The 13,026-nt window shown below is 44.6% G+C and overlaps 1 protein-coding gene across 7 annotated transcripts in view; it reads left to right on the top strand.

The window, feature by feature from the left end:
• The window catches only part of GALNT13 (polypeptide N-acetylgalactosaminyltransferase 13), a 143,082-nt gene that overhangs the window by 34,251 nt on the left and 95,805 nt on the right, over nt 1-13,026 (top strand). For all 7 annotated transcript variants that reach the window (XR_004407744.2, XM_032997347.2, XM_042783725.1 and 4 more), the window contains exon 2: nt 11,875-12,043. Coding sequence is in view for 6 of the 7 variants with exons in the window: in XM_032997347.2 (XP_032853238.1) it covers nt 11,875-12,043 (169 nt within the window). In the remaining variant the exon portion in view is untranslated. The remainder of the gene's footprint in view (nt 1-11,874; nt 12,044-13,026) is intronic.

Here is a 13,026-nt window from a genome sequence, read left to right as displayed (position 1 = left end):
GTGAAGTAAATGATCTATTTAATGATGTTTATGACAGCTTTACAGGATTTATGGCTACCGTGTAATTAAAACTAGAATTCTTTATGCTCTGGATTAAGATAAGTCTGTGTATCATTCTGAGCTGCAGAGATACATCACGTAAATGGCAAAGGACTGCGAATTGATCCTTTAGTTTATTGGGTTCTGTATGGAGTTTAGGACAACAAATTATTTGGGGTAAAATATATCCACTGTAGAGATGCAACTGAGAATTATTTGTTCAGGATTCAGGTTTAAAAAAAAAAAAAAAAAAAACGAAAAACCAAAACCCCCCCCCCCCAAAAAAAAAAACCAAACCAAAACCCCCCAAAATCCCAGCCTTCTGTGTAGCAGGCTGCTAAAAGGTTACTGCAATTCAGATGGTCGTGCGCACAGAAATATGAAATAGCAGTGGTGGGGGTTGTGATGGGTTGCACCGGGCCGGGGCTGCTCCTGGTGACTGTGAACTTGGCCGTGTGCTTTGGGGGGGGTGGAGCAGGAACCTGCCTTCGCTTCACTGCGCTTTCCTCTCTGAACTCGGAGTGGAGGTTGCGGGGGCTTGTCCTGAATTTTGGATGAAGGCTGCTGCGCATCGCCGTGGCTGGCAGCGCGGGGCGGCAGGCCACACAGCTGTAAGGGGTTGCTCAGGCAAAACCGTTGGGAAGACAGTTATTACCTCCAGCTGCATTACTGAAAAGGGAAAAAATGGAAGAGGATAAAAGAAGCAGTAAAAATCGGGCTTTGCACTGAAATATTAGGCAAGTAATTTGATGACAAACTAGAACGAAATCCCAGAGCTGGCGTTTGTACAGGAGGCTGGAGGCTTTCCCTGTGAGATGGCTGCTGCAGGGAGCGTCTCCAGTGCAGCTCCTGCTGGCAGGGATTCCCCGTGTTTGCTTTAGAACCAAAGAGCAACGTTACACGGCCTGGAATAATTGCTTATGCGATCTTTTTTCCCCCTGAATTTTGTTTAGCAGTAGGGAAAAACCCCAAGGAAGTTGGTCGATACTGTGTGACAACTTTTTGTTTAAAAAAAAAAAAAAAAAACAAATAATGAAGAAAACCAAAAAGGAATGCTGTGTCATGCTCATGATGAGTTACTGATTGCGGTTGAAGCCCTGCAGTTCTCCCGTGTAAAGCTATCCCCAAAGTGTTTTTAGTAAAACCGAGTCATTGTTATTTAGAAAATACGATTGTACACCATGTATAGGTAAATTGGATAGGGAGGTACAAACCGCTGTTGGTCTTTAAATAACGGAGTTATGAATGAGTCTTCTTTGGACTTAGCCCTTTAGATATCGCTTCTGCCGGAGTCCAGATGCTGCTCCGACCGGCACGGCCGTGCGGTGGAGGATTTCTTGCTGTCTCCCCTCCCTAAAGACTAACCTCCACCCTCCCAGCTCCAGCTGTGCCGTTGCTTCTTTTCCAGTTAAGCCGCGGTTTGTCGAGGGTCGCCCTCGAGGGAGCAGCCACGCGAGGGCTGCAGACCCCATCCCTGGGAGAACGCAGCACGCCTGAGCCCTGCGGCCACCCTCCTGGTTTGCCGGTGGCCGGCAAACCGCGGGAGGAGAAACCTCCTAGGATTTGTCAGATGGTCTCTTCAACGGCTCGTAACGCGGCTACGGCAGCTCCTGGCTGGAAGGGGAAGATGCTGGCAGGTCTGTTTGTCCCTGGTGGGTGCGCGGGGCAGCGGGAGCGGGGCTGTGCTCCGGCCACGTTAAATTTGGGAGCATCTTCCTAGCGTAGAGCTCTTGGTTCAGCCAGCTTGCCTAGCTGAGGATGCGTGCGGTATCGGAGAGACCCGAGCACAGGGTTTGGGAAGATTCCTCTCAGGATGAGACTAGCCCGATTGATTTTTTTTTTTTTTTTTTTTTTTTTTTATGCCTCGTATTAGTGTTGCAGTAAAACCTAAATCGGTGGCAATTGCATAATGAATAACCTGCGTCTGGACAGACGCGGTGGAGGCAGCGGCCACCTCTGCCTGGTGTCCGGGTCCCAGCTACGGTACTACCTGTTTATGTATCTGCCTCTTTCAATCAAAAGTTTATTTATGAAATACGTTTTTCAAATTTTCATCGTCAGTAGAGAGAAATTATCACTTACTAAGATGCGTTTACCGGTAAGCCGCTCACATTTTATCTTCTCCATGTCCTGTGTAGGGGGATGGCTGAGAAGACTTTGTGTATCAGGCAGGTAGTGACTGCACGTGGCTTACATCCCTTTATCCACTTTCATCCCTGTCTCTAGACTGAGATCAGTTTTATCCCCGTCTGAGTCGTTTTTACCTTTCCAAACAGCGATAACATAATTATTTCCTCGCTGTCTTACAAAGTTGGGAATTTTTCATTTCAAATAGCTGATGATCCTGGCAGCAGAATAAACAAGATTTCAGGCTGGTGTCAGACCCTTTAAAAAAGGAGTTTTCTGCCCCGTTGTTCAAGGAGTTGCCATCAAGAGTTGTCCCCGCAGAGGTGGTAGGCAGCGCCGTGGTCGGGCGCCTAACGCGTCCCTACGGAGGGAGATTTTGGATTTCAGAGGACGGCTCGCAGCCCGTGCAGCAAACTGGTAGTTTTGAAGCTCTCTAGTCTCATCGTTGCTGTTGGGGAAAACCGAGGGGTTTATCTGTAGTGGAAAAGTATAAAGTGGCATTTCCAGCGTCCTCTTTTAGAAGTTTCAACCAATTAATAATATATGAGTAAGATTGGAATAACTTACGGACTAGGCAGTTTCTGAAACGGGAAAATGCTTTTTGATGCTGCGGGTATTTTTAATTTTTTGCAGTGCCTGTTGACGTTTCTCCAAGGTACCCACAGATCGCCCCTCGCCTGCCAAGGCGTTTGTGCCGTCCTTGGGGGTTTAAACCAAAAAGCTGTGGTTTCTGCCCGTCGGCATCGCCGCTGCTTGGGTGTCACCGAGGGGGGCTGAAGGTACTCCTCCTCCTCCTCCTCCTCCATCTCTTCCATCTCCTCCATCTCCACCATCTCCACCATCTCCTCCTCCTCCTCCTCCACCATCTCCTCCTCCTCCTCCTCCACCATCTCCTCCTCCTCCTCCTCCACCATCTCCTCCTCCCCCTCCTCCTCCTCCCCCTCCTCCTCCATCTCCTCCTCCATCTCCTCCATCTCCTCCATCTCCTCCATCTCCTCCTCCTCCATCTCCTCCATCTCCTCCTCCTCCTCCTCCTCCTCCTCCTCCTCCTCCTCCTCCTCCATCTCCTCCTCCTCCTCCTCCTCCTCCTCCTCCTCCTCCTCCTCCTCCTCCATCTCCTCCTCCTCCTCCTCCTCCTCCATCTCCTCCTCCTCCTCCTCCTCCTCCTCCTCCTCCTCCTCCTCCTCCTCCTCCTCCTCCTCCTCCTCCTCCTCCTCCTCCTCGGGTGGGACGAGCCGGCAGCTAGGCTGTGCTCCCAGTCTGAGGACTCTAAGGAGACCATCAGGAAGGAAGATTGAACATTTGGGGTGAAAAAAACGCCACAAAAAGGCAGGGATAATGAGTCCTTATCCCTTCTGAGTGTTGCCGGGCTTATTTGTGCAACAGTCCCTGTGTAGTGCCTTTACAGGATTGTTAAATAAATTGAATGCTTTGAAATCTACTGGCTTCTGCTTTTTCCCCCCGCCTCTTCTTCATCTTGAATTTTGTGCTTTCTATTCTCCACTCCACCAAAGACCTCAGCACTTCTAATAAGCCCTTGTGAGGGGGTTGTGTTCATTTCCAAAGGAGGCCTATCTCCTCTGACAGATGATGAAAAATGTCTGCAGGCAGAATGCTGGAAAAATAACATTTTTATTCTTTGTGGGCATGCTTCATGTCAGTTCCATTATCCCCGCGTGCACCAAGATCGTCATTGAAGAGATGAGCTGTTAATTCTTGTGCTTGGAGGTAAAGCTATTTTTGATAGACTTTTTTTTTTTTAAAAAGAGTGCACTTCAAAAATATTTGCAACGCGCTCCAGTAAGTTAACAAGCAAAACTGCTGAATCACTGCTCCTGCTAAGTTGCAACTGTTAAATGGAGTGAACTGAAGCACCGTGAGGCACATGCAGCTGCCTCCTTCGAAAGGTGTGATGTGCACGCAGCTCCTCCTGAAGTTACAGAAGTGTGACACGGTGTAGAGCTCCGCAGAGATTTGTAGATTACTTTGGTTTCAAGATCTTGAGAGATAAACACAGAGTTCTGCTGCAAATGAAAGCAGCCTTATTTCCTTTGCTAGAAGCATATGAATTTATGCCCTTGAAGGACAAATTTTTTTTTTTTTTTTTTTTTGGTGCTCGATTCAAACCAAGCTCGATTTCACTGAGTGAAACCAGTGGTTCAGAGAAGGCAGGCAGGGATGATTTTGAGGTACTGTTTGGCCTCTGTGGGGAGAGACTAAATTAAATAATTCTGCCGCTTGGAAAAGCGGTAAGCAACGAAGGATAAACTGAGGATTTGTAAAGGCATAAATAAGCAGAGAAGGTTGATTAGGTAGGGATTCGCCGTGTCTCCCAAGGTAAAAACCAATGAAAATGTGAGATAGCAAATCCAGAGCAAATAAAAGGGACGCTTTTTTGGCCAGCACCGCTCAGTTAGGTCACGTAATTTGTTGCCAAAAAGATAAATCGATTTAAAAGGGGCGCACGCAAGCTGGTGGCGATCTGTTGGACACAGCGGTCTGGGTACAGCCCCCACCTGAGCAAAGGGAAATCTCTGGAAGAATTATTTTGAAGTCTCTGTCTCTTATCTTCTCTGCCATGATCTATTAGTTGCTCTGAGACAGCGCATTAAGCCAGACAGACCTTTGTCCTGATCTGGAAAAAGGATTTGTTGTCTTGGGATTTATTGGAAGCCTTTCCCAGATGGGCACAAAGCGCAGAAAGGTTTTTTTTTGGTTTTGGTCTGCTGAATTACAATAGTGAAAACCAGAAGAGGCCTGAAGACAGGTCATCTAATCAGTTCTGCTGTTGATAGAATTTATTCCTGTGTTTTCCATAGTTCTGTTGTAAATTCCTCGACAAACAAGTTTTTCTTCATCTGCGCGCTGAGTGCTCAGCGCAGACCTTGGTTTCGGTCCGAAGAAGCCTGACCTGCTCCGTGCCGCTCACCCTCTGGCTTCAGCTGAGATTTCCCTTTGCTCAGTTCCCCGCATGTACTTCTAACTTTGTCTACCTGTGCTCAAACCTTAAATATTCTGAAAGAGCCTCAGTTCTCCCATTTTTATGTGTTTAGCTCATGAAAATTCCTTTACTTCCTTAGGTGTATTGAGGTACGAGTATAATTTCATCTCGATTTCCTTGAGAGGCTGTAAAAACTCTTTATCTTCAGAGGTTTCAAAGCAAATATTTTAACCCCCCCCCCCCCCCAAACCAAACGCCCACGTATGCTGTGGATGTTTTAAGCCCAGTTAATTGTGTCCTGTGGTGTGGGGAAAGCTCAGGTGACCTCCTGAGATCCACCTCCATCCCAATTCTTCTCTCGTTTTCTTTCTTTCACCTCACATTTAAACAAAATGACAAGTAGACCGCAATTTCAAGTTCATTAATCAGTGTGATTTACGGAGGAAAAAGAGGGATCTAGGTCTCTATGTTGTTAAGGGTTTTCACAGCATGAATTCTTACTATTAGATGATTGAACTAATGCAGGCTTTGTGGAAAGAAGAATCGAGGTGTGGTGTGTATTTGTCATACGCACCTGGCAGCAGTAATGGGATTAATGTGATTGCAGCTCTGTGCAGCTGTCCTTCTCTTTATTTTGCTTACCGCTGAAGATGTGTATGTGTATGTATGTGTACATATGTAACTACATATAGGTGTGGAAGTATTTTCCTCCTGCTTTTTTTGCTGGAGCGTTGTGTGCATCACAAGCTCGTCCTCGTGTGTCAGGATGGCCAGTTGTCTTTCAGATCTGCAGTACGTGTTGCCCCAAACTGATCTGTACTGAAAGCAGAAAGGCTCTCTGATGCGAGCACCCAAGTTATTTGAGCTATGACTACGAGGAGCTTATTTAAAAAAAAAAAAAAAAAAACAAAACCAAAAAACCCAACAAAAACAAAACAAAACAAAACAAAACAAAAAAAAACCAGGACAAAATTGCTGAAATAGTCCCTGCCTTTGAGGCACACGTGGCAGGATCTCTGATTACCACAGCACAAGCCATCTCGGGCTTTTTCAAGGGTGCACAGAGGGCACGCCGTGTAGCTCGCGTCAGATCTCGGCGGCTCCTCCAGGGACGGGTTCTGCTCTCTCCTCCCCAGCTGAGATACTGCTGGGTAAGGACAGAGCCGTGAAAAACAACCTTTGCACCTCTGCAGTATTTCAGTTTCCTCAGCCTCCCCTGGAAGCGGAGTATTCCCTTAAATATTTCAGATATCTAAAAAACTAATTATTTTGACTTAGCATCATCTCATGTAACTAGTATACAAGAAAGATACTTGATGAGCTTTGATGGTTGCTGAGGATTAAGACATTACTTGTAAATTCACTAAAATATGTTTAGGGATGTCACGGATGCTTTACGAAACGTTGATAGAATGTCTGAGGTTATGAAATGTCCTTTGCTGTTGACTGAGACTCATTTCACTCTGTGAACGGTCAAGGTAAGTTGGAAATTTTGAGTGTGACTCGAAACACGGTATTCTAATTAAGTTCTCATAAAAGTGAATTCATCTGGTGTACAAAATCATTTTCCTCTCGGCAGGATACCCAGGCTCTCAGTTTTCAGGTGCCCCCATGCAGAGGGATCGCTTGTACACGGAGATGCTGGTGGCTGAAAGCCCTGAGCAGCACTTTTTGGGTGGGATTTCACGCAAAGCGAGTCAAACGCAGACAAGTTCAGGGTTGGGTTGTTGGTTTTTTTTTTTTTTTTATTTTTGCAGCATATATGGTCAAAACCGCAGCCTGTCCCAGTGCTCAGAAGCAACGTGAAGTACGGCCTGACACAAAAGTGCCGGCACCTATGACCCCGAAGCCCAGAAAGTATTGTACAGTAAATAAAAATTCAGTCAAATTGCCGAGAAGTGCTGTGAAAGACCAACACGAGCCCCTGGGGACCCATCGTCGAGGCCAGAAGTAGCAAAGGAGAGTGAAGCGTGGCACTGGAGTATTGTACAAGTGTAGCAGCAAGGGGGGAGCCTGATAAAAAGTGAGGTGGGGGTTTCCACACAAAGGAAAAGCAAATACCGGATGAGTTAAAGTTCTTTGTTTCCTGTTTTTTTTTTTTTTAGTATTCGCTAAAACTTTTGACTTACCAGCACTGTCAGAGTATTTATGGGTCAGACATGCTGGTAAGCTTATTGATAGCTGGGTGGTTTTTATATAGAAAAATTAAATAAGTCCCTCGGCTGCTTCCACCCTGGCTTCAAGGATCGTGGCAACCCCTGAGTTCCCCCCGCCCGGGTCCCCATTACGACTCCAGGTTATTTCAACCACGAGCCCGGAGGTGAGTTCCAGGGCTTTGAAACTGTGTCACCCGTGGGTTTGGGCTGGGACGGGCTGTGCCCGATGGGGACGTGCGGCTTTCTGCGGGGTCAGTCGGCTCCACGGAAGAACTCGGAGGCAACAGGGGCTGGGAAATCTCAGACCTTTCCCAGTTGGAGGATCCGTGTGATTTTTTTACAACCTCTGGGCAGCCCCTGCTTGTGAAGACCCATCTTTCCGTTCCTGCTGCAGGGGGCTGGAGTTGTTACTCACCGCCGAGTCATTTGAAGTCAGTGATGGTCACCAAGCCGTTGAAAAGGAGTAGAGAAGCTGGGTAGCAAAAGCGGTGCTGACAGTAAGTTCTAAGTGATATTTTGGAAGATGCACTGTAAGGAAGTGGCTTGCTACGCTCATTTTAGCTTATAAACACCAGTACAGGTGGAGTAATTCATAATCAGCAGCGTGCATGCACTGATTGTTGCCTCTTTTACCATTCATCCATTCTGAATACTTAAACAGATTTTTTTTTTTTTTTTTTTTTTTATCCTCTAGATGAAGTGATTCAGTGTTATGTTTATGTCTTCTGAGCCTATGTGTGTTTTACATAAAGATTTTGGTATGGAAACTTGAACACAGATTTGGTATTTCATAAAATAATCCGAGCAGTTTGATTTGAAGTGTGCTGTACTAATGAAGTATGCTGTACTTCCTAGGAAGAGGGTAAAGCAGAATGTAAAACTGTGGTGAAATGGCAATATCAATATTATTAATCAATAGTGTTGTTTTGTTTGCTTTGGATAAAGAACAGATCATTCAGTAGAAATATTTGTAGTGGCTTTGTGCAATCTGAAAGCCAACTTTGGTGACGTGCCTGGTGTTAAAAAACTTTTGACACCATTTTTAGATTCTCACATCTATTCAGCGCTGGCAAAACCTCAATTTTCTATGAAAAGTTTGGTCAAATTGAATATTTGCAGAAGATCTTAATTTGCCAACTGTTCCTGCCATCTCTGGTGCCGTGATGTTTACTTGGTTCTTATTTTAATATTTTACCTTTCGTCTGGAAAATGGAAACTGTCATTTTTCCTAACTTGAGTATGGTTGGATTGTTGTGTGCTCCACGTCGGCCGGGTTTGAGATGGTTGAGGACTGGTTCTTACAGAGTCTCTGGGCTCAAAACTTGTTTATTCAAATACGGGAGAGAAAATGCAAGAAGAGATGGTCCTGGGTATGGATTCAAGTTACACCTCTGCAAATACTCTGTTAGTGTATATGTGGTTGTTAATTCATAAACTCTGTGCATCTTCTCTAAATATTTAATAAGTTGAGGTTGCTGCATTTTAACCACAGCGGAATTAAATACGTTTCTCCATCACAGATATGTGTTAGCTATGATTGAAATGTAATCTGATAATACTTTGGTTTGAATAAAACTCTGAGAGTGGAAAGGCTGTTTAGGAAATTTCTTATTAGTTTTATAATAAGCTTCAGGACGGGAAAATCTCTTTGAAGTTCTATCTTGATGGTCCTTAGTAAACAATAGAAGAACACCGAATCTTGGAGTGACAATGAGTTTTGCAGATGAAGGAACATATAACTCGTGCTTTCAAGCAGAATAAACAGAAGTTTTCAGGCTGAGTTTAATCCGAGTCCCTGTGATGGTACACTGCAAATGAGCTGGGATTCCTAATGAATTTACAGTGAGCTTACATTGGAGCATAACATCCTCTACAGCTGTCTTCCTGTTATTTGGGCTTAGACTATGAAACCCTTCACTGTTGGTGTTCCACACGTTTTAGGGAGTTACAATTTTGATATTTGGCTTACTACAAGGAGAGGCAGCAGATTTACTGTCACGATAATGACTGTGGTAATAACGGGTTGCTAAATGTTTTACTTTTTTTTTTTTTTTTTTTTCCCTCCTTGAATAATTTGTTTTAATGGAAAGTTTCCGATTTCTACAGGAGCAGATTGCCAGGAAGATATTTTTAGCCAACCCCGAAATACTTCAGCAGAAAAGAAACCCGTTTGGCTATGCTGCCTTGCTATTTCAGCGCCGTTTCGTTTGGGTGCCTCCTCGTGCTCTGCCTCGTGGTGCTCCTCCAGCTCTCGTGCTGCGTGGCAGGTTCTGGCATGAGATTCCTGGAGGGAACCCCCTCTCCTCTCCCCCCCTGGAGCGAGGGAACCCCCTTTCTTCTGCCCCCCCACCCCTGCCCGTGCCGGGGCTGCCGCGGGTCGGTGCGGACGTGACCCGGACGGCTCCCTGCCCGGGCTGGGCGATGGAGAGGGTGGTCCTGGTCATCTGGGTGGGGTTTGTAAAGTCCTTGGAACTAGTACCGGCCCCGAAATACAGCTTTGGAGGCAGAACAACTAAGAATTCCTCTTCCAAAAGATGACCAGACTGCAGGATGCCCCGAGGACAGACTTCTCAGCGCTCCTTTTTCTCCTCGGGGACGCCCGTGCCTTTTTTGAGGAATTCCTTTCCATTTATGTTGTGTTTCAGGGGGAGAAACCCACTGGCCAAGCTCCTTTCTGTTTGCCCACGGTTGCACCAGCCGGGCTGACCCTTTTCGCCTGCTCCCCGCTGCTGTTTCGATAAATTTGTGCCCTCTGCCTCTTCCAGCCAAAAGGAGGCAGAATTTATTTCTGTAAACAGCAGTTGCCGCTTGAGGGACTGGCGCATCAAATTGCCGTCTCTGAGGAGTCTCAGCGTTTCTCCAGAAAGTGATGATGTGACAGAGCTTAATTACCATCCATTAATCCCAACTATTTCAAGCTCGTATTACGCGTTACATAAAAATAACCTCGGGAGATGGTCCGAGAGGAATTTAATAGCGTCTATAACGTATAATTGTGCGATGCAGGTTTCCACGCGATTCTGTGGGTGAGGCGTAGCTGCTACCAAGGTGCTACTGCTGATCGAAGGGAAGGAGAAGGAAATAGATCAAATAATACTGTGAAATGTTCTTGCTCAACTGAAGCATAAACTAGAACCGCAGAAGCAAAATGTCTGTGCCCAGAGCCTGTAATGCTTAATTTTAAAAAGCCTTTTTATGCAAATTTGTGCTGAGTTGTTCTAGCAAGCCCTGATGTCTGATTTGCTTGGAAAAATCATAGATTTTTTCCTGAACAAGTCACTTAGTCTACTTCTGTGCATTTTGTAGAAGAAGGTTTAATCTTCGAGCATTTTATTCTTTGGGTTGCAAAAATAAATGATTTAATTACTCTTCAGCTAGTAGAGAAGCTTTCATAAGTGACAGTCTTTCAGGAGATGAAGTATCAAATTTTTCGAAGTCATTTTTGATACTAAAGATGAAAAATGAATGTGATGGTAGAAAAATAAAGCCAGGATCCCTCCGTGAAGATGAGATGGTAAGGTTGGAATATGGCACAGACGTTTTCCAGAAGCTGGCAGGTCACCGTCAGCGCCGGTTGGTGCCTGGGCCGGGCGGTCCCAGCTGCCTCTCACACTTCTGCTTCCTCATGGGAGGAGCAAGTACCAGTCATCACCGAAGAGAAATTAATCCGTATTAATGAATCAGCCTCAGTCAAGAGGCTGCTTTAAAGTGTGAATGTAGGATCCCTTAAAAATTCGGGTGTTTCTTGTTCTGTTGGTTGACGCAGCATCTGGGTAATAAGCAGCTGGGAGGGAGAGTGGTCTCAGCTGCAGGTTGAGGTTGGAGAAGGAAGCTGCTGGTGATTCTACCACCCTTCGTCTAAAGCTTTTCCTTTAGAATGATGATCAGAATTATCGGTGTAAGTGGGACGTTTCCTTTCTTTTCATATACCGTTTCCTGAAAGGGCAGTCTGTATCTGGTTTATTTTTGTGTGCTTGCTTGAGATGATACTATAATTTTCAATGAAATTCAGAATTGACTGTACAAATCTTTCTCAAAGGTAGTCTCTCATAATATGGAAAAGATACAGGTTGGAATACTATATTTTTCAGGATGCATTTTTTTTTTTTTTTTTCTTTTTTTGGTCACTGAGGATTGATTGATTTATTTACAGGGATGGGATTACGCTATCACATGCCTGGTGATTAAAACTAATAAAAAATAAAAGAAGTTGGTTAGAATTATTCTAACATACATGTTCTTCAAACATTTTTCAATAGCTATAAAAGTCTTTTCCAAACCTTTTCTGTCTGGAGAATCTGGTGCTCTGCTCTCTAAGCCTGGTGTAAATCTTGAGAACAGGCATTTACTGTCACTGTGATTGCAACCAGAAGCTACAAGTGACCAAATCTGGGGGTTTTAATCATCTGGGAAAGGAACTAGATATAAATTCAGATCCAGAGGGACAGAAAACTTCACAACGGAGCACAGAAAAGATTGGGATGTGTTGTTATTATTTTTTTTTTTTTTAACGTTCCTTGTTGAACACCAAAAAATTGCAGAGCCCCGTCGGTGAAGAATAAAACTGCCGCCCACGCGCTAAAATTTCCCTTTTGCATTTTTGTGTTCCAGCCGTAATTTCCCGAAACCAGGAGGGACCTGGAGAGATGGGAAAGGCTGTGCTCATTCCGAAGGATGACCAGGAGAAGATGAAAGAGCTGTTCAAGATCAACCAGTTTAACCTTATGGCCAGCGACCTGATTGCCCTGAACCGCAGTTTGCCCGACGTGAGATTGGACGGGTGAGTCCCCGGTGCCCTCTCCAGGCGCGAGGTGCGCCGGCGTCTCAGGGTTAATTAGTGGCCGTGATTAGCAGCGGGGGGCCTGAGGAAGTGGTTTGAAAATGCTGGGGGTTTACCCGTTCCGGATTTGGCTTCTAAAACAGACTTTCCTAGGCGAAAGGGTTACTGCATCCCAAACGCCATTACCCTCTGCAATTTATGTTGTGAACAGCTGGAAGATCGTCGACGTGGAGCGATGAGTTTGCACTGTGGCGCATAACAGAATGCCCTCTGGTGTGTCTTATCACCTGGAATAATTTAAATAATTTTTTTTCTTCAGGGAAAACTTTATTTCTAAGGCTTTAAAATGATAAAAACATCAATGTTTGCTTCATAAATTTTCATAACTACGCTGTCGGCATTTAAAAATTGACGTTTTAATGCCGATAAAGAGAAGATGCTACCAATACCAAATACTGCCCGAAGGATGTAGTTTTCTTTTAGTTTTATCCACAGACACTTCTGGCACAATCAGGATTTTATAGAACATCTTTCAAAATGTTTTGCAACAATATAAAAACTGAAGGGAGTTTTGTGGTTGGGGGTTTTTTGGAGGTTTTGGTTTGTTGTTTTGTTTTTGGTTTGTTGTTTTTTTTTTTTTTTTTTTTTTTTTAAAGTCTGGTAACTTTTAATCAATATTTTTGAGTGAAGCCTGAAGTCTGTGTGGTGACTTTGAGACCGTGGAATAGCTTGGGGGAGTGTTTCACCAAGTCCACTGAGTTATTTTTAATAGATTTTAAAGATTAATTTTTTCCAGTCACAACAGTGGACTTGTGTTTGCGCGTGTATTTGATGTGAAAGTACTGATGTGCATGTTTATCTCCGGTTAAATAATGATTCTGATTGCTATGTAAAGATTGTGTAACAAGTTAGAGTCCTTAAAAAAAAAAAAGAAAAAAAACTCTAGGTCTGTTGTATATATTGTTTTCAGCAGTCAAAAGATT

The sequence above is a fragment of the Tyto alba genome, unplaced genomic scaffold (genome assembly GCF_018691265.1).
Source record: "Tyto alba isolate M040663 unplaced genomic scaffold, T.alba_DEE_v4.0 Super-Scaffold_7, whole genome shotgun sequence".
NCBI classification, from domain to species: Eukaryota; Metazoa; Chordata; class Aves; order Strigiformes; family Tytonidae; genus Tyto; species Tyto alba.
This window is presented reverse-complemented; position numbering and strand designations above follow the sequence as displayed.